Genomic DNA, 21,833 nt, shown 5'->3' with positions numbered 1-21,833 from the left:
CTGGAGAACAGGCATGATCCCTCACACACGGGGTGTGGTTTGAATCGGCAGCCTTGCAGTCATTAGGGTGCGGCGCCACACACACCATGTTAAAATGTTACATTTTAAATCAGTCCTGGCAGACCGCTTCTCTATGGATTGCTAATTCTGTGAACTGTTCTTGTGCTTTATTTTCATAGAGAGTATAATGTTGTAAAACAACTCCTTTGTAAATCCACTCACCTCAGTCTCCGGACTTCTCAGTGACGGCATGGAGGTGCAGCCTTTTTCCATCCCCCTGTAAACATTGACCCCCCCCCCCCCCCCCAAAACTCCACAAATGCGCATTTCAGGCCTTGCAGTTAAAGGACATTACAGTGAGGTTAGAAGGTTCTGTCAAGCCGGGCCCTGGCGCATCGTACTGGAAAGAGGATTCACCTGACCAGCAAGAACTACAACGATGATGTGTCTTCCAAAGCATCGCTGTTTTAATTAAACGTTCCGGCCCTTTCCACCCCCCTGTTCGGCGTGGATGTCTGGAGCAAGTGTCAGACTGGAGCTGCACCCTATGATTTAACGTCTGCCCCCGCAGGTACTATGTGTTTTTGTGGGGGTTACATAAAACCTGTCTCACACAGGCTGAAGCAGCCCAGCTGCAGTGCTGAATGCGACGCCTGGTTTTATGGTCAGCAAGTTGCTTCGTCTGGGCTGGACCCAAGACAGCCGGCTGTCGACATTCCAGTCAAACAAAGATGAAGATAAAAAAGACACGTGAGCGGTGTGTGTGACGGACTGATGCCCTTTTATGGTCTGAGCCACCTTATGCTCCTGCCGTCATGGGGGGGTATCTGGGTATGTGGTTTATGACAATGGATGGATACAAAGCATGTCATGCTTTTGTTTCCTGTCTCGTTCTTCAATGCACTGTTTGTTAGAAGGAATACATGTTCTATCCTGAAGGAAGTATGAATACTTTTGATGAAATTATGGCCATTTTTAGTAAAAAAAAAAATTCCAAACTACATACACAAAAGAGTCCTCCTCGCTTCATAAACTTGCCCACAACCTCCTGGTATGCAGGGAACCATAATCATGAGAGCGGAGGGTAAACCAGTAATGGGCACTGCTGGTGTGCGGAACAATGCTGGGGGACAATGCTGTACTTAAGTCTGGCATGAACAGCTATTCTTACATGTTTGTACAAGGTGAGTGTGGATTATGTGTATTACATTTTGGGGACCGAATGTCCACAATGTGACATATCGGGACCATTTTTTCCACAAGGGGAAACTCAATTTTATAAAAAATCTGTGACTGCAACCAAAAAAACTAAAAATGCCAGAAGTCTTGTATTTTGTTTGGTTACCTATGGTTAAGGTTGTCATTGTTGGGATTAGGGTTTTTCCCATAAAAAGGAATGGAGAGTCCCCACAAAGATACATGTCTGTGTATGCGTGCATACGTGCGTGTGTGTTCACACACTGTGGTTGCTTCGGTTATGCTCCCTGACTCCGCACACCATTACTTCACAGTGGGAACGCTTCACCATCATCCCGATGTCTGTAAAGGCATGGTTTGGCTGTCATGTGCACTGTGCTTAATGACCATCTGCATAGAGTACAGCAAACAGCACCTACGTCATGCAGCGTAGCCCAGTCTAATGGGGCTTTAAAACTGTCTGCCTGTGTTTTTCTGGATAATTACTTTAAAAGGTTTAGAAATTAAGCTTTTTCCTGCTGACCGCTCCATCCCGACTGCAGAAAACGCTCCAGCATATTGACAGACACTATCATGCCGCAGCCCGAGTTGTCTTTCGTTGTGTAACTATGAGCTAAGGCCACTCCGTAGATGGACTTCCTTGTCCTGTGGTAAGATGCGGAACAAACAAGTGATTCCCAGTTTTTGATCTCTAAGGTTTGACTGCCAAACCCAACATTACTGGCAAAGTCCACGGCGAGGATACAGAGGGATGTCAAGCAGGGTATTAACAAGGAGATTAGTCATACATATTTCTCTTTTATTACATATATTCATATATTGTCCTATCAATCACCAGATAAGGTGCTGGCCTACAGTGTTGATGTTCAGACCCTGTGTGCAACTCTTTTTATTCATATCCGTTTGATTTACCAGATCTTTTTTTGTTGCCGAAAAAGAGCATGGGAGAGATTTTGTGGTTCAGGAAAAAAATGACCAAGGTAAATGGTCGATGACCCTAATTAAATCTAAAACATCTGCTTCTGCCCAATGTAAATATTATGTAACCGGTGCCTTTGCATTTTAATAGCGTGCTCTTCTAGGGCAGCGACGCGGTGGTACGCCCTGAAATCCATAATATTTCAGGTAACTGGCCATTCATCCCTGCTGTGTCTCCCACTGTCGCATGGTAAGATGTAAGACTTGTATTTCCAGCACCCAGATATACCCCCTGCGGAGAAGCTGGCAGCTTCACCTTCAACCTGAAAAGTACGGAACTGGCTGATGGCGCCTCCTAGTTCTGTTGATATTTATAACTTCTCTGTGCGACACCTGACACTTCAATCCTGCGCCGGCAGGGTCCTGCCAGAGCAGGGTGGGGACCTGCAGAGGAGCTCATTCTTCAGGACCAGGAGGATCAAGAGAAGGAGAAGCCAAGGTCTGGAAAATGCAAACTGTGTTCTCTACCTTAAGTTGGGAGGGAGGGGGGCATGGTTTTACTACCCATAGGGAAGGAACTTCAGGAAGGGACTGGTAATCTGCAGCCACAGGACACAAAGCTGCTTGTTTCCACTTTAAAGGCTCCTCTACACTAAGACCTCATAGGGTGACGATACACAGGGCAACCTTCTCAGCAGTGTTGCCAGCCAGTTTTGCTTTCCAGTGTTGCTCGGGCACATTCCCATTGATATTGGGCAGCAAATTTCTATTAGGGGAACTTTGAACAGCAGTGGGCAACTTTTCGCAACCATCCAGATAAACTGTCCTTTGTCTCACCTAGTCAGCAATTGCTTAGTGACATTGCTCAGTTGCCCAAAAAGTTGCTCTGTACCTCATCATCTACAGTATAAGGTTTTAGACTGGAGTCGAAAAAGTTCAAGAAATACATTTTGACTTGAAACGTTTATATACATTATACTATGTATAATATAATACGTTACATTTAGTTATTCGACTGGGTAGGCTCCGGACTCCCAGAGAACCACTTGTCCTGAATAGGACAAGTGGTTACAGAAAATGGATGGATGGATGGGTAATCTTTCACGTTCTAAATAAGCAGGGATGCGTTGATCTTTGATGTATGGTTTTTTATGTGTGCGCACCTACAGCTGTGTTGCTCCTTAAAATAGCTAGATCTCATAGACACGCTAAGAAAGTTAACTGCGTGTCTTTGAGGTTCAGGATGAACCTGGAGAAGCCCACGTGACAAGGGAACACGCGTAGCTGCACAGCGTCAGAGCAAAGGTGCCTTTCAAGTCCTCGGTCTTGGAGATGAGAGGTCCCAGCTCTCACTACCAATATATGCATACACATATACTTAGATAGAACCTGATATTAATGCTGAAAATGTGACAGGCTGCCATAAATTGGAGAGGGCTTTCTGTGTCGTGTCATCCTGTGACCTACATTCCAATTTCCATCATTCCTTTTTGGTCAAAAAAAAAATGAAACTATGATATCAGCTGGTGTTAGATTTTATCATTTTATTTTCCTTTCAGCTTCTGCAACTTTCTGTTTTAAATTCCATTTTTTAAATTCCTTTTTTTTTGTTGTTCATAGACAAAAAAGCCATATGAATGACACATTTTTTGTCCTTCCTCAGTGAAACTAAATGGTTCTTAAATTTATGCTTTTTCGATTTAATTTTATTCATTATTATTTACCTTTATTTTATATTTGATCATTTTAGAAGTGTTAATTCGGCCATTTTCTTGCATTATTGCATGAGAGCTTAGGAGTGTGTAATTATTTTCTTGTATTACAGAATTCCAATGCGTTTGAAAGTTCCTTGAATGGATGGTTCAAAATCTTGGCCCAGGAAAAGCAAACCTACAGTTTTACCGCTTCAGTAAGTCTATAGATGTTTTCCCAGGTTAAATGCTAATATGATTATACATTCAATCAGATAGCATGACTGTTGACAGTGTGAATTTGAGACCTTGACTGAACATGACATTGTTTGTTGTAGGTATTCCTTCGACGTCATTCATCTTCCCAGCAGGCAGAATTACTACTGATTAAATGCAAATCATATCCTGTATTCTGTTATTTTTTCAAACATTTTACAATTTGGTTGTCAATGGGTGACCTTAAGACATAAAGCAGCTAATTATCCACTCACTCCATCCATCTCCCAGCCATTTATTCAGCATTTGCGGAAGGATCCTATCTTCTCAATTATCATTTTCTTTCTCGCACCACTAAAGCAGATTTTATATTCTCTCTTCCGCTGTTTTCAGGTTGTAATAACATATAATGGCATCATGTTTTATCTTTATAAATTCAAGACTATTCATTTGTAACGTCTTTCAGAATCGCACTTCCCTTTTTTTCTGGTGTTTATAATTTTACTTAAATGTACGTCTAAACCCACGTCCAAACCCATATTGGGTGTGACCTTTCCAAGTATGAAATGATATTCTTACACCTTCCAAATTAGAATTGTAGGCTCTATGTTGGGTAGAAACACTGAAGCTGGCTGTACAGAAATTTTCCAGTTAAAACACTGGGTTGTCATACACTGGGTATTGGTTGTCTATAACCCAAAAGATTGGAGATACTGTACTTGGATGGATTGGGGGGTGGGGGGGGGGCAGTGACCCCTTGTTGCCTGAGTTGGAATTGCAGTTAATTGGCAAGACCATCATTGTGCTTATGTTCTATGCTTGCATTTTGCACTTTTGCATGACTAGCTTGTCGATACCCTATAGGTGGATGGAATAATAGGCTATGTGTGCGTCAGACACATGCGTTAACACAGACGGTAGGCAAGATACGTTTTTTTGTTGCCCCCCGCAAGTGCAAACTTATGATATTGTATCTTTAAGATTCAAGATTTCAAGATTCTTTAGTTGTCACATGCATAGTCGTACAGGTACAACATGCAGTGAAATGTGTCCTGAACCACTCTTTGACTGTGCAACTAGTTACGAAGGATATGAGAAAAAAAAAAAGTCAATGATCTCGGGTAAGGTCAATGATTACTAAGTTCTATTTCATAATCTCTCTTAAGTGATGTTTTTTTTTCTAAAAATGTATAAAAATATGTCCTGAATTATAGGTTCTTGAAAATAAATATCTTTACATTCTTATTTGACATACACAATTTTTTTTTTTTTTCCTGGATACACACACCAGCTCCTTTTCTGTTATCTGTCATCATAGCACAGTAAGCAAAGGCATATTTCGCACATATTTGCACTTGATTGCAGCCTGATTGCAGTTCATGCTCTAATCCTGTACTCGTCCATACAGTTTGCAGGCTATGAATGCTGATACCCACACTGACGCTGTTGGGGATTTTGTTGAGAGTCCAGGCCTGTGTCATTCCTGGACAGGAATGTTCCTTCAGCAGCTTGGGGAAGGTTCTACCGAAATGCTCCAGATCTCAGTATCTGCATGCGGGTTCAAATCCAGTGATAACCATGATAGTATAGAAATACTGTATCCATCGGCTTTTCCAGCTCGCTTTTCTCATCACAGTCGCTACAGTTTAGACCCCATCCTGAAATAACAGGTTACAAGGCACTGTAAACCCTAGAAAGGATGCCAGGAATTACTCACAGAAGCAAATATCCGGTGGAGTTAGTGGTTTCTGCATGTTTATGCTTATGCTACTGTGAAAAGCCATCTTAGATTTTATGGAAAATTTGAGTCAATTACCACTTCCCACGTCTGTAATGCTTCGGATTATAATTATTAAATTTCAAATATAATAGCACCGTACATTTCCCTTCGATTACAGGCATCTGCTGACTACAAATATTGTTACTTTATTCACATATTGCATCATGGTTCATGCCTCATTAAAATGTAGCTAAAGGCCTTCAGAGTGAATCGGAAACCAAGGCTGCAGTGGCTATGAAGTGTCAGCCTCCCCCTCCATGTATTATTATTATTATTAATAATAATAATAATAAGAAGAAGAAGAATATGCTTACACTCTCAGAAAAAGGGTAAAAATTTGTGCCTTTGCTTGTCACTGGGGTTGTACCCTCAATGATTTGCCAATTGTTCCTTAGCTGTAGGTAATTGTTCCTTGTATGGTACAGAAATTGACTCTGGGGAACATTTCTGTACCATTGATGTACATTCTTGCTTGTACCTTTGGGATGTTCCTCAGAGACGATTTCTGTACCTTAAAAGGTACAATTACAAGGGCACAGTCCCAGTGACAAGCAATGGTACAAATCTTTACCCCTTTTCAGAGAGTGTATGAGCCCTTATTATTGTCTTTGAAACATGTTAAACTCACACTGAGTAAAACAATTTAGACTAGCAAGCAAATGTCTAAGCCGCTCTTCACAACCTTTTAAAAACAAACGCATAACGTATCTCCATCCATCCACTTTCTATATATCCCCTTGTCCTGTGTTAAATCGAGATAATGAACTGAGCTGAAGTCGAGATAGGCTGATCTCTGGTGGGGAAATGGAACAATTACACCAATAAAGCCATCGGAAGAAGCATTCATTGGATGAAATTCACTTCTAAATATTCATAACGAAAGAACAACTGAATTAGCATAGATCTTGACAAAAACAGCGCATAAAATCACATCAGAGTACGTTAAAATTACACCAGAAACCAATTCTTTACAGAAAAAATGTATTCGACCTCGATTATTAACATGAATGTTTTTATAGAACATATATTATTTTTAGTTTCAAAATAATGTCAGACTGTCATAAAATAATTTCATACAAAATAAAGAATATCGTCTCTATTTAAAGTATAAATAAAAACATAAACGACTGTCTGGAAACTGTCATTTCATACAGGTTCGCTGTTTATTAGTTTTGAACAGGACCGTACTTTTAGTTACGAACCATGAGAAAACTTCTACAGGTTCTACCGAGATTTGAACTCAGATCGCTGGATTCAAAGTCCAAAGTGCTAACCCTTACACCACAGAACCAAAGATCCGACGCAACTTTCAAATCAGTATTTTTCAGAAACTCTCCAATGATTTACAATTTTAAACGTTCTATCTATTTATATGTTTGTTATATGTGAAATTTTCATTAATTTCAAAGTTATAAACTACTTTGCAACTTATCCAAGATGCACATATCAGTACATTAATGATAATATGCATGATCTTACAATATAGACAATCTTTGTGTCTTTTCTAAAGCCAAATAATGTACACACACATATAGGCCTACCTGGCAATTTTCTTACATAGGTAGTTTACTTATTAATAGTAGCGAATTATGCTATTTGCTGTTCAAAAACAGTCCAGTTTTAAAGGGGACGTTTAAATTCACGGCAGGTCTTCTACATGAGGATTTTACAGAAAATATTAAAGTAAAAAGAGCAGCGAATGTGCGGTTTTCGTCTTGGTCATTGCTATCGACAGCGTCAGCCTAAAGAGAGGAACACAATGAAGTTCCTATGAACGACCACAGAGGGGCAGCCGGAGTTTGCGAAGGTGAGGTTCTCCTGTCCTCCTGATCCTCTCGCCAGTTTTATTATGAAAGTAGAAATGAGTAGTTAAAAGATGGATGGCTGTATGTTTGAAGACTAAGGGGGGACATTATCCAGGTTAGGGGAGTTTCTAGCTACTGAAAACTCCAGGGTCTAAGTTACGTTTACATGGGGCTTGACCTTTTTTTGTTTAAATTAACATAATTGGCATCTGGACTGAAATACTCGGGGTTACGCTGGAGTGATCGGACCTAATGACGCCCATGATCCAGGTACACTAGAGTTTTAATGCTGTTCAGAATGCTGTTCAACCAAATAGTTACTTCAGTGTTAATTCAAATGCAGGAACTCGTGGCCATAGGTGGAAATTAGCGGGAGAACATTTAAACTGGATTTGAGAAAGCACTTCTTTACACAGCGTGTGGTTAGAGTATGGAATAGTCTCGATCCCTGTTATTGTAGTGCAAGCTAAAACCTTGCATTCCTTTAAATCTGAGATAGATAAGAAATTTAACAACTCTGAGCTATTAGTTACGTTCTCCCTAAACGAGCTTGATGGGCCTAATGGCCTCCTTTCATTTGTAAAATTCTTACGTTCTTATATGTATTACATAAAGCATGTGGTGTACCCGGAGCCCCTAACAGGAAGCACTGGGTGGGATGGAGTAGGCACTTTGAATGGGATGCCAACGTAAGCCATGTCACAGTTACATGTAATTAGGGCCTTGTCCACATGTACACGGGTATTTTAAAAACGGAGGTGTTTCCCCCTCCGTTATTAAAAGGAAAAATCTCCGTCTATATGAAAACGCTGAAACGTTGTCAAGAGCATGTCAAGCCGACAGGCGGCGATATAACTCTAACCGTAAAGCCAGGTTGGCCAATCAGAAGCCTTATTGCCAGTTATGCTAGGCTAAAAACAGCCAATGTAAACAGCGAACGGCGCGCCCTCTGACGTCAGACAAAGGGTCATTAATTGGGTCATTTTATCTCCCTGAGTTCACGATCATAGAGGATACAGCAGGAGCACGAAGCAGCTGTACAAGATGATGTTCTATCGAAATGTATGTTGAATCTCAGCCAACGCGCCGATGTCCCTGGAGCCAAATTCCAAACGTGGAACTTCAGCACATAAAGTGAAAAAATCCCAGCAGCAAAATCTGAATTACGAAAGCGACTATAAACTGCAAAAGCTCAATGAGATCCTCAGTGTATACGGCAATAATAATAAATGCAATGTCGTCTAGCTTTAAAACATGCGCACTGTTTCAGAGTACCTAATTAGAGGCAAAAACACAGAAAAATGCGAACGATGTAGAGAATGGAGACCGCAGTCAAGAGCAGGGATATGAACCCATTGCGCGCTTCTATTAAAGGAGAATGTAATGTGTTATCACTTTGATCCGGGGAGATCAATATGAGACGCTTCACCGTATTTCTCTCTAGCAAAAATGGTTCCGTTGTTTAATGCTAGATATTACTTATGATAACGATGTCTTATTGACATAGTGAATTTATAACTGGCTCTCAATACTTGAGCGACATGGAGTAGCATGAGAAAGTGACAAATATCACCTTAATACAAAGGATAGAGGTATTCCACATTTCAGTATGATCAAGATGGCAGTTTTAATTGTGATTATATAGTTTATGCATCTGTAAATGTGCTATGACTAATCACCCTCCTGCTTCCATAATAATATAACACGTATGGTTATTCAGCGCGTGCCTTTTGCTGACTGCCGTGAAATGCTTGTGCGTGTAATACAGTGGCAAAGAGAAGTTTGATGTGTCGATTTCCTGTCATTCACTTTCAAAAATGAGGACGCCTGGCAACAGTGCGACTCTGGAATATGAGCTACAGTGACAAGTTATTAAGGAGAATATAATCCAATCTGTCTGCTGTATATATGTGTGTTTGTGTTTTTTAATGCCTCCTCATCTGTGTCATACCAGTAAGCAAAAGGTTCCAAGTGGGTTTTTTAGATCATACTTTGAAACAGAATAAAACTGACGTGAGGATTTTGCTCGGTATCGGATGCGGATTCCTATTCGTTAATCTGTTATGTTGAGAATGTTAATTGAAGAATTAAAAATAAGGTTCCAGAGTTCCCAGATACAACTGCCTGTGGGTAGTTATGCATATTAGTCTGTCTTGGTGCATGTGTGTGTGTGTGTGTGTGTGTCGGGGGGAGGGGGTGGTTTGCATAGATTACATTTGGGGACCAAAATGTCCCCAAAGTGTGGTAAACCTGAAACTTCCTAACTTTGAGACATTTTCAGGTCCCGATTTGGATAACCTCGGTTTTATAAAATCTGTGAAAGCAATCAAATAAGTAAAAATGCCAAAAATCTTGTATTTTGTTTGCATATTTATGGTTAAGGTTAGGGCTGGGTAGGGGTTAAGGGTGCTGTGATTGGAATTAGGGTTTTTCCCATAGAAATGAATGGAAGGTCCCGATTTAGATAAGTATGTCAACGTGTGTTTGTGTGTGTGGGTGTATGTGTGTGTGTGTGTGTGTGTGCGTGTGCATCATTGAATCCACGCAGGTCTGTGCGGCTGCTAATCCGAGTCATTACCCCCACCCTCCTCCAGGGGCCAAAAGGAGACGGGGGATGCAGAAGCAGGGGGAGGAGGCTTCCCAGTAGAGGGGAGGCCCAATAAATCACCCCACTGTCTCGGCACTGACACCAGGCCTGTCTGATGGGGGGGGGTTGGGGCAATCGCAACAACAGCATGGCCTTGTCTCCCCATCAGTCACCTCCACGCTGAGCTGGTACCATCTTCCCACTGTCCTGTGGGAACTTGACAGACCTCCCTACATTGGTCCCCTCAAAACTCATGGTACTGTCCATAGGAGGCTTAGGGGGCTCAATGGGCTGCTGCCCCCTGCCTTTTTAACGTGACGTGTTTTTTGTTGAACCCTTTGAATATTAATGAAGTAAAACTGTTTACTATAAATCTGTTGTATGATAATTGGCGGAACAACGAGAGCCCTCTTATCTACATAAATGTTGATATGATAATTACGGTGATGTAGCATTGTTTTGCTTTGTTGTAAACAGCATTACCGTAATTTCGTTCACGAAAATGATTAGCTAATCAAGTCCCACTCTATTTCGGCTTCCCATCTCCCTCTTCCCCTCTCCTTGTACCTCCGCCGTCTTCACCCCCTGCCCGCCTGCCCGCCCGCTATCATTACGGCAGCTGACATCGCCTCCGACCAAGCGGCGGCTCACCTTCCAGTCAGCTGTCAGTCTGCACACCCCCCCCCCCCCCCCCCGCTCATCAGTCTTTCTCCCGCATGCCGCAAATCGTGATGGTGAAAGATGGGGGAAGCCGCAGGTGGCGGCCAAGCTCGCGGGCGGGTGCGAACCGCGGCGGCGTATGTATTTATGTTTAACAAAAAAGGGGGGAAACCAGCCTCTGCAAATAAAGACAAAGAGTGTGTGCCGCTGCTAGATAAATCAGACCTGGTCACATTGCTCCAGGTTTGCCAAGACCCAGTACACTATTTATACAGATATACTCTTTGCGATGTGATCTTTTTTATTATTTTACCATAGACATTTATCATTTACATGATAATATGAATCTGATTGGGCGACCTAGTTCAAAACCTCGTGACCTAGATGTAGTGACAGCTTTATGAAAGGGACGTTGTCCCTTCGCACGGACCTGATTTGTGGGCCCATCGCAGGTCTGCAATTCACCCCGCCCCCCCCCCCCCCCCGGGGGTCTGGTTTAGCCCCGCCTCCCCCAGGCATGACCTCATCTGCAATTCTGTGTGCGCATCATCACTCTCGCCATTCCACCGTCTGCGATAATGTGAAATCCCCCCCACACATGCACAAATATGCATTGTGCCCTGCTCCCGCTTCAACCTGAAATATCCAGAGGAGTCGGACAGCCGTGCGTCGCGTTCCTTCCTGCATAATAAATGCGATCCGTCGATCCAGAAGGGCGTGAAACCGGCTATGGGTGTTAAAATTCACAGAAGAAAATGCAATACAATCTGCCTTTCATACTTTTCTCTCCCACATTCTGTGTGTTCCACATAAATTGTCTCAGTCCTTCAATTTATAATCTTAGTCTCTCTCTCCCTCTGAACTGCCCCATTTAGTTCTTTCCCTTTTCCTGTACCCCCCCCCCTCCCCGTTTTCTTTGTGTTTCCCAGCTCCACCTCTGGCAGGTTGTGATTTCCAATTGCAGGAATTTGCTTTTCCAATATCTGTCTCCCTAATTATGGGCACCTCTGAAGGGGGCATGTCACCAGAATACTAATAAATGTCTCCAGTATTTGCCTTTTTTATATTCATATTCTCGTTTTAAGGGACACCTATTGGAAGTTACATGCGCAGATTCTCCCATATGCCATGCACTAGAGGCTTTTCCTGTGGCCTTTTCAAGAACACATGCCCCACAGACTTCTGGGGGAAAAATATTATTGGAACTAACGCAATTTATTTTTTTTTCTGTTTTGGCCTCAAATTGAAGAACAGAAAAAACCATGCCTAATCAGGGCGGCATAATTCATTCAACACCAACGCCTGGCTTTTGTAGTGTACCTGGTTCCGAGTTTGTGCATTGCCGTTGTAATTACCTCTCCCGCAACAACCGACTCTGCTATAAGACAGCTGGTTATTGAGCAGGCAGTTGAGTACAGTCAGTTCTGAATGGCGAACAGTATGATACTCCAAGTATGTCAAGTACAAACTTTGTGACATGGACTGATGTACCAGGGAGGGTTGCATTCTGTCTGCTGTCGAGTTTATATTTACATTTACAGTATTTGGCAGACGCCCTTAGCCAGAGCGACTTACATTAGTGCGTTAAGACGCTGCAATGAATTTTTCCGATACTAGCTCAATAAGGACCCAGGCTATGAATACCATCTATCTGAATACTCTGTTGAGAAAGTGCAACTTTTTTTTCCGTACACACACACACACACACACAAGGAAAAGAGCTGAGTAAGAATACAGAGTACTACTTCAGGTATTTCTGAAAAAGGAAAGTTTTGAGGAAAGTTTATGTCCTTGTTTGTGAATGAGATTATCTTTCTTACTCTGTGGCCCTTTCAGGTGTTTTATTGCTTGTTTATATTTCTCTGTGTGAACAATGAAAACTTGAACTAAACTTGTCTCATGGAGCGTCTCTTTAAAAATTAAACATTTAGCATTCGTAACTAAGAATTAACTTTAGTTAGTAGTTTTAAGATTACCCCCCCCTACCTCTGCCCACCTTCTCTGTTGATTGCAGATGTTACATTTCCTTCTGCTAGAAATATCTGTACACTGAGATATTTTTAGGATTCTTTCATGGCTTGACCTGATACAAATCGATGGTACTTGAATTTATTTGAGGAAAAGCTCCCGTGTGACTTATAACATTTTGTTACCATAGGGACAATGTCCTTTAAAATCAAGCCTTTATTAAGTTCCACAGTATTCATACAATAAAACATCAATTGAAAACTAAATTTTAAAACGACAAGCAAATAAATTTGCGTTATTTTTCTTTAGACGCTGGTATTCTGGCCGAATTAATTACTAACAATAAGTATGCCAAATGTAAATATAACATTGTTTTTATGCCTTAAAACTGTCCAACCAAGGATTTAACATGTGATTCCCCTATATTACCAGTTCATTCCTGAAAAGGAAGGGGAAAATGTATGCAAATTGCGATTACCATAACAACTCCATCTCCCTCACTTATTTTTGCCTCCAAAGAGTTAAATCCTCCTCTCGGCCATTTTGCCATTCTTGATTGACGTGTAGAACAGCGAGACACGGTCATCCTCCAATCAACAAACACATCGGGTAACCCACGTGGGGTATGTAAATACTCATTGGTTGGTGCTGCCCGTGTTGATTGTAGCTGGGTCGAACCCCACGTGGAGAGTTCATTCATTCATTGATCAATTCCATTGCATCCCCCACACCTCCTATCAGCAAATTTACATGAGCATGGAAAACCGAAAGATCCTGAGAAGTAGTCAAAAAGTGAGAAACACCAAGTAGTGGGTTTCAATAAAACAAGTGCGAGACTGTGGAATAACCAATGTATTTATGGTTGCATTCTTAGAATATTTTAAAACAGAAGTACATAATTTAATTTGCTCATTTTAATTAGCATTAAGTTAAATTTATTCCATTTCTATTATGAAGTATATAATTTTAAAATAAATAGTACGGGCGAGAGTTAAACAAAATAATATGTGCATTATTTCAGTCAGAATCAAGTAATTATCCGTGTCTATTAACTGGGCAGCAACCTTAAGAAATGGATAAGAGCGTAGAAGAAGAGACGTCGCTTATTAGCTATAGCCTGCCCAATATTGATCACACTGTGGCGACAACTGTGCGTCTTGTTTCCCTCTCAAAGAAAACTCCTGCCTGTCCCATTCATTGAAAGTCAGAAGGGGAAGGAGAGAGTGAGAAAGGGAGCCGAGCAGAGAAGGAAGGAGTGAGTTTTCTGAAAAGCTCGAAGAAACCAGCGAAACAAAGGAAGCTGCGTTTGCGTTGCATGTCTTGTCCGTCTCAGGAGCTCGGTGATACACTTAGACTGAATAGCTACCTTTTCTTGTTTGGGAGAACTGGTACGAAGGAGATACGTGGAGGTGGGAAACTGCGGATTTTTTAGAAGATCGAGGGCTTTTTAAGCAGCAAAGTGCTGAACACGGAGTGAACCAAATATTTCGCTTTAAGAAAATCTGGTGAATCTGTAGCCTGTACTGCGCGCGTGTTATTTAATTTTTTTTCTTTTACCAGTGTTAAATAAAACACGAACAAAGGAAGGCTTGAGTAGGGTATGTGTAAGACGAGCCAAGATTGACCATTATTGCCTTTGAAACAGGGCCTGATGCATTTCTGAAGCCAACAATAAATACTCCATACATTTTCTCTCGGGAATCTTTTGTTTTCTAAAAACAATCGGACTAAGCAAAAGGCTCACAACCCCCAAAAATGTACCCCCAGAATCGACCCCCGGTGAGTATACTGCTCTAGAGTTCAAACAACAGCACTTCTTAAAATTACGATAAATGCTTCACTTTGTAATAGTCTAGAAGATCCCATGTGGGCGAATTTTCGTTTGCTTGGATTGAAATGAGCATAAGTTTAGCGAGTAAATATACGCCAGGAAGCGTTACTGGACTATAAAATAATGGGACACCACAACAGGCGACCTCAAGTATCGTTTGTTGATTTACCTACAATAGATAGAAGCGGTGTTTAATGCCGATAAACATAAGCAGTGTGCCGGGGGTGATGCGGGGCGTATTCGACACATTTCAGGTAAGAATGTGATGTTTGCCGATTAATCCTATGTTGGCTGTTTACCGAATTTGCGAGGGTATCGCTACACCAGTAATACAGCTCCTGTCCTATGAATTTCCCCAAATTTGTAACAATATATCAAGTTGCACCCATTTTAATCTTGTTTACTGTAGATGTAGCCTATACTAGTGGCTTAATCGCTTTATTTACCTCAGCTGACGTCGTGTTGCCAAATTTTGTTGCAATCTCTCTTACTAATTTCCACCGAAATATAGCCTTTTTAGGCTATATGGTATGTCAGAGCCACAGGAATCCGCGTAAATGATGAAAATGTGTGTATCTGACATCCTGACGTGAGCCCAATTGGAATACCGTGATAGGTTATTGTGTGCAGAATTATAAACACGTCCGTAAAAGCCTTTTGTTGTTACTGGGTGAACAGGTATGAATATAAACCGGCGAAGTGTCCCAGCTCCACCATTGGAATTAGTAAAGTTTCCGCATCCCGTGTTGACCTAAGTAAGCAGATGAGGCCTAGGAAACAGGAGTGTGTATAAAGATTGGCCCAGTTGATAAGGCGATTTCAGTATTATTACCACTATCCAAAAGGTTACACCAGAAATAAGAGCGGACTTTCCCACGATAGAGCTGAGCTTACGCCCCAGTTTATTTAATTCCACAAAGCCCGGGGTCAGTTGTAGCCCACCATGTGCAGGGTGGGGTATCTGGGGAATCTGATCTTACCTTACAGATACCAAAAACAGCACCTGAGGTCCCTACAAGTGTCTTGCTGGAGGAAGGTCACCAAGGTACCTGCACTGGCTGCACCCACAATCCCCTTTTACCGTATTTACATCTATATTTACACCTGTTCAATATCTATACAGTGCATCTATTTGCATCTATACTCTTAATGCTGTTAGATTTTTTTTTTTTAGTTTTGGAACAGAACTTTTAATTGCAAAGTATTGAATTCTTTCCACTTTTAATGTGTCAGGTACTTATTTTCCATTAAACAGTCTGCTTTTAAAAACCCAGCATTACATGAATTTGGGTGTTTTGGAAAGTGTCAGTATCCATTTTGTATACTAAATAAAATAAAACCAATCTTTTTTTTCATTATTCCAGTGTCAGATATTACAGGCATGACATAATGTTTATCCCAGCCGAAAAGCATGGAAGGCTGACATTTTTTTTAAGAAAATACCGTGTCTGGTAAAAAAAAAAAAAAAATCATTCATGGTGTAGACAGGTTTACAATTTATTGCTTGCTGCAAACCCTCATTCCCTAAAACCTTGTACTAAGTAATAGCTCTTGCCATCTCTTCTGACGGCCCACAAGGCTTTTGTTTCCTGGCGTGATGTGGGACTGGAAGGCAGAGCCTGTGGCGTTTCATGAAACTTGCATGAAACTGCGGTGCTGTCGCAATACAGTGCTGTGGCTGCACGCTAAACGCTGCACTTCGCCTTTACTCTCTGCAGCCATGTTGGTGTTTCTGATTAGTCTGGCCCTGTACTGTGTGGGGGTGGCAGGCAGCCGTTAAGTAACAGTAAGGCAAGTGGGTATAATATAGTACTTTTAATCTTTCTACATCAAAATGCTGTTGACTTTTGCTGATGTGTGTGTGCTCGCGAGTGCATTAGTGTGTCTGCGTCCAGTGCTGTTGCAGTGATTGCACCACCCACCCCCCCCACCCCCAGTTTGGCTGACAGTTGTCAAGAAAGTAAGGCCTTGACGCTTTGCATGGACCCACCTGTACTGCGCTCGCTGAGCAGTGTTTATTGGCGGCCAGAGGCCTCAGTTTCACCTAATTTAATTAAGTTCTAGTGGATTTGAGGAAGCCTTTTATGTTGTTCTGATTTGGCAATAATGTAGTGGTGGAAAAAGAACAGTGATCAATGAATGTAATTGTTTAAATATAACATCAACAAAAAGTCACTGAGATTATTTACACTGGTTAATCATACAAGTTGTCATGAAAAACTCTTCGGTCATGTTTATACTGTTAACGTAGCGGGGAGGCGGCTCCTTCCCGGTTTCAAGAGAAGCTGTAGCCTAAACTTTGTGCAATTTGACTCTGGTGCACTTTGTTACTTGGCAACAACTGGAAATGTAGGAAGCGGGGGCTCGGACTGCGCGTGGAAATTTATGCTCCTGCTTGCCGGGCTGCGAAGTCGGGGAGGCTGCAGATATACATCAGCTAGCAACCTGCTTAGCAAATGTGACCTTTAATCGCATTTAGCAGATGGACAAGTAAAATCAGCAGTGGTTATGAGAGAAAAAAAACATAAAACAATAACGTTTTAACTGAACTTAAGAAATGACCGCACCAAAACCTAGCTGGTTTTCGAGACTGATGCAAAAAGGTTATTTGTATGTTTAGCTTTTACCCATTTTACGTTATGGGTAGTGCTCTTATCTCCAAATAAAGGCGTTTTTATATAATCTCAGTGATATTCAGATGATCCCTGATGTGTGTTGACCCCATCCCATGCGCTCTGGCAGCCTCGCGACGATCACAAAAGAGAAATGTGTTTCAAATCATTAAGTTAACAAAATCCGAACTTAATGTTTTTCCCCAAAACGACATTGTAAGTAAAGCTAATGTTGCGTGACGTTGTCCCCGTCTTGACCCGCGGCGGTAGTGAGTGAGACGGTCATTTTGCAAGTTGCTCCGCTGTGCATTTATGGAGGCTGGGATCAGTCGGGCAGCTGTGGTCAGGGAGGCGTTTGTGCTTTGCCTGTGGACAGCGGGTCGCCCTGCGGTGACCCCAGCGGACAGAGCGTGTCTGGGCCCAGTTTGTCTGTCGTGCAGGCGTGGCTTGGAAAGCCGCATGACGGAAAGAACACCCGGTCCCGTAGCGGTAAGCTAATAAAGCGAAGCACCTACAGCAATTAACGCAGCTGACAGGCAAGCTGTTCCCCATTGCTAATGCATTTTGACAGCACAGAAATTTGAATAACGAGCTTGCAAGAAGAAAGGGGGGCGCTAGCTTGTGGCGGAGGGGCCCGGGCTTTTCCACGAGTATGGAGAGACTTGGGATCAATGGGGGATGACCGTGTCGCTCAGCGAATCATTCTCGGGGCAGAAAATGTGAAGCGCTTTCAAATGCTAATATCTACTTGTTGTTGGAAATATATTTGGAAACGCGAATGTAATCGAGGTTTGAACTCCAAACCCTTAATATAAGAGGTAATAGGCAAAAAAAAATCAAGGATCATATTTGCGTGTCGGCCCTGAGGAAGGGCTGGATCTTCAGACTGGTCAATGGCTAATTCAGATGTACCAGCTTCGGTGCGGTCTGTAAACGGGCCCATGTTAGCAGTTGATTTGCTGATTAACAACATTTTCCTGAGAAGGAATGATGTGCAACAGTTGGGCTGCAGGGACAATAAGCAAAAGGACTGCCCCCCCCCCCCCCCCGATGAACCTGTCAGTGGACCCTGCTCTGCTGATCTCAAGTCTGTAATCATTTACTTTTAGACCTTCTATACTTGGTTACCAGCAGCTTCAGAAGCGAATGCTTAAGGGAGCACGTCTGGTGTGGAATATGATGCACGCTGGCGGTGATCGGCAAAGAAGCTTTGAGTAGGTGGTGTTTGCAGTTCTTGGTAACTTTGTATTCCCGGTAGACGCTGTCCGGTGTGTTGGGTTGTGCGTTCTGTCAGCACGTCTGTGGGGTTTTGCGTTCCTGGGTTGTGGGAGATGACGGTCTAACGTCTACCCAAGGGTGTTTTCAGCTCCACCGCCTGTGTTCGATTTGCTATTTTGATGTTTTTTTGTTTGTTTGTTTGTTTGTTTTTTTGGGGGTGGGGGGGGGTGAGGGAGCAGGGAGTGTGTAATATGTGTGCGAGGCCCTGCAGGGGGGCGTCGATGACATGGTGACGCTGAGAGATTGCGGTGTTTTGAGTGGACCACCATTGCGGTGGGCTGGTGTGCTTTCTTGCTTATAAGTGTTCCTGAATGCTCCTGAATGTTTATGAATCTGCGTGTGGGCATGAGAGAATGGCTCTGAGGTCATTGTGACTGGTGTGGTATCTGTAATGGGGTGGGGGGGTAAAGAGCCGGGCAGTGTGGGGTGGGGGGGGGGTGAAGTTCTAGTAGCATCAAAGTTCTAAAGCTGCTATACGCTGTAGACCAACTTCAGTGTCTGCTGGCTGTGTTCAGCCCCAGCTGATCGCAAGGTGGTCCAGCGCCCCCCCCCCCCCCCCCCCCAATAAAAACCAGTGGAGTGAATGAAACCCCAGTTTAAATCCATTCCATTCCCAGCCTCCCTGTGCATCATGGGAGGGGTAATTCTGTCAGTGCGATTCACTGAATCGCTGAACGTCGTACAGATCGCCGTGGGGATATTAACGCCGACGCCACACTGGGGAGCCCTAATGGCGCCTTTCGTGAAGAGAAGATACAAGAAATCTGTGAATAAACATGCCGCTAATGTGAGGTTATCCCAGTTCCAGATACCAAATGTGATGTTTCTCCTGTGATCTTGTTCAGCCTTCGCCTCTGTGCTGGATCCTTTGACAAACTCGTAGAGCATAAGTATCGTCCTAATGAGTGTTGTAGAGAGACAGTGTTTTACCTGGATGTCTCTTGTCTCCCAACAACGTAGATTTGCGTATGGACGGTATAGACATGTCCTACCAAGATTGTGGGAGTACAGTGTATGTTTAGTTGGGGTCTGATTTGGTCCCTTCTAGTGTCCATCCAAACCTATGCCCTTGTTCTCTCCTGTTGTGGTCCTGCTCGAATTCTGGCCTCTTATTTTGCATTTTCTGGAGTTCCTGAGTTTTCATATGACCATGAATTGTCGCTGCTGCTTGGTGTCAATGATTCTTCTCTACGGCTCTTTGCAGGGAAGTTGCTTCCGTAAAAAAACAAAACGCAAAAGTGCCGTTTGGAAGTATTTTGCAGATGAGCGTGGAAAGGCTAAGGATGTCGATAAACCTCTATGCAAACAGTGCGACAAAGTTGTGGCGACAAAGTCAAGTAGCACGTTAAACCTGGCGAAGCATCTTAAAGACCGACATCCTGGTCCTTTGTGAGAAATTTTGCGAGGTCATTCCAGCAACACTGAACTATTAAACACTTATCAAAAATGTTAACTTGGCCGGTGCACACCTTAACCTTAGCCGTTCCTCTATAAGCAGTTAGCCAACAAACACGTTAGCCGTGTGTTATCATTAAGGTAGCGGATATGCACAATGGCTAATAATAAAATTATATAGTTAATGTGGGAACAATGCAAAAACGTAAAACAAAAGTGTATCCTGTAAAATCCTGTAAAATGTGGTAAACGCCCATCATACTTAAAAATATATATATCGGTTTCACGGTATACGATGGTAACTTTGGAAAAAATACCGTGATATACATTTTCGGTCATACTGCCCAGCTCTATTGAGCTGAAAATGACTGTGGCTGGGCTCCCCAAATGGTGTTAAGGCTCCCCTGAACACTGCCTCACCATCACTGCCGTTCAGCTCCCCCCCCCCCGCTAAATGGCTCCGACTCTGTAGCCGGGGACAGCTTTCTCCGGCTGGTGAGGAGTAATTACCGTGCACGGCTTGGCAGTGCTCCATGCTCCTGGGGCAGGGATCAGGGCGGCAGATTGAATCCCGCTGCTGGGGGTGGGGGGGTGGAGCTCGTTAGAGGCCGCGACAATGCCTGGGCCCTCTGCCGAGCCCAGCGGAGGGGCTACGCCCTCCCTGGCAGTGTCGGCTCTGAGTTTCCAGCTCATTGCGTATCCACCTCTTCTGGGCAGACCTGGTTCTCCAACGCCCCCCCACGGCACGCGCACGCACACACACACACAGACAGACAGACATACACACAGACAGACAGACATACGCGCACACACGCACACACACACAGACAGACAGACATACACACAGACAGACAGACATACGCGCACACACGCACACACACACAGACAGACAGACATACACACAGACAGACAGACATACGCGCACACACGCACACACACACAGACAGACAGACATACACACAGACAGACAGACATACGCGCACACACGCGCCCACAAACACACACATACACACGCGCCCACAAACACACGCGCCCACACACACACACAAACACACGCGCCCAAACACACACACACGTACACACACACACATATACAGTTCATATCTTTATGGGGAATTTCCATTCATTTCTATGGGCAAAATCCTAATCCCAGCAATGACGACCGTAACCATAAGTAACCAAACACAACTTTTTTTTTTTTTAGTTTTTTTATCGCAGTCTCAGATTTTTATAAAATTGATGTTATCTTTGGAGAAACTGGAAAAAAATGTCCCCAAAGGATAAAAAGTTGCCACATTTTAATCTCACTGTGGGGAAGTCTATTCCCACATTGTATTACAAAAATGCATGTGTGCGCACACACACACACAGACACACACAGACACACACACACAGAGTTAGGATGTGCACAGTGCAGCTTTCAATCATAACCTGGGAAAACACGCTGTTCTTTAACACTGAGTATATCTCAGGACTCTTTTTCCTGTGTGTGTGTGTGTCATGCGCGCATGTGAGTGTGTGAATCCTCCTTTCACTGATGGAAGGACCCCCTCCTGAGTCACCAGTATCCATTCTCAGCCTGACTATACATTACTCGCCCGTTTTTATACGGTTCCTGTTATGCTGCCCAGAGCAGCTTTGTAATTTATTGCTCCTAATTGGTGTAAGTTTTATGGAGAGTGCTGACTTGCTGAAATGATCGTTCATTTTTGAATGAGGATCATTTTCTGTAACGTTCTGGCATCTTCTGCTGCCATATCCGCCGACTTTTTCAACGTGTGGGGGTTCTGGGGGAAGGGGGGCATAGCCAGCAATAAGTATGGGGGGGGGGTCCCCCTCTAGATTTCACAGACCAGGGGGTGAAATTCATGCTCGGAATGTCACCCCCCGGCTAT

General features: G+C 43.1%; 1 protein-coding gene and 1 long non-coding RNA gene across 7 annotated transcripts in view; both read left to right on the top strand.

Moving 5' to 3' along the window:
- Nucleotides 1-2,466: 2,466 nt before the first annotated feature.
- Nucleotides 2,467-4,883, top strand: LOC125709161 (uncharacterized). The gene is made up of 3 exons (XR_007382634.1): nt 2,467-2,614; nt 3,941-4,024; nt 4,145-4,883. It is a non-coding gene; the product is annotated as an uncharacterized LOC125709161 (long non-coding RNA).
- Nucleotides 4,884-7,576: 2,693 nt separating this feature from the next.
- The window catches only part of tle2a (TLE family member 2, transcriptional corepressor a), a 38,500-nt gene continuing 24,243 nt past the window's right edge, over nt 7,577-21,833 (top strand). For 2 of the 6 annotated variants that reach the window (XM_048977343.1, XM_048977342.1), the window contains exon 1: nt 14,612-15,698. In XM_048977343.1, coding sequence (XP_048833300.1) covers nt 15,597-15,698 — 102 coding nt within the window. In that variant the 5' untranslated portion in view covers nt 14,612-15,596. The other 4 variants (XM_048977344.1, XM_048977348.1, XM_048977345.1 and 1 more) reach the window with 4 other exon arrangements.

The sequence above is a fragment of the Brienomyrus brachyistius genome, chromosome 15 (assembly GCF_023856365.1).
Source record: "Brienomyrus brachyistius isolate T26 chromosome 15, BBRACH_0.4, whole genome shotgun sequence".
NCBI lineage: Eukaryota > Metazoa > Chordata > Actinopteri > Osteoglossiformes > Mormyridae > Brienomyrus > Brienomyrus brachyistius.
This window is presented reverse-complemented; position numbering and strand designations above follow the sequence as displayed.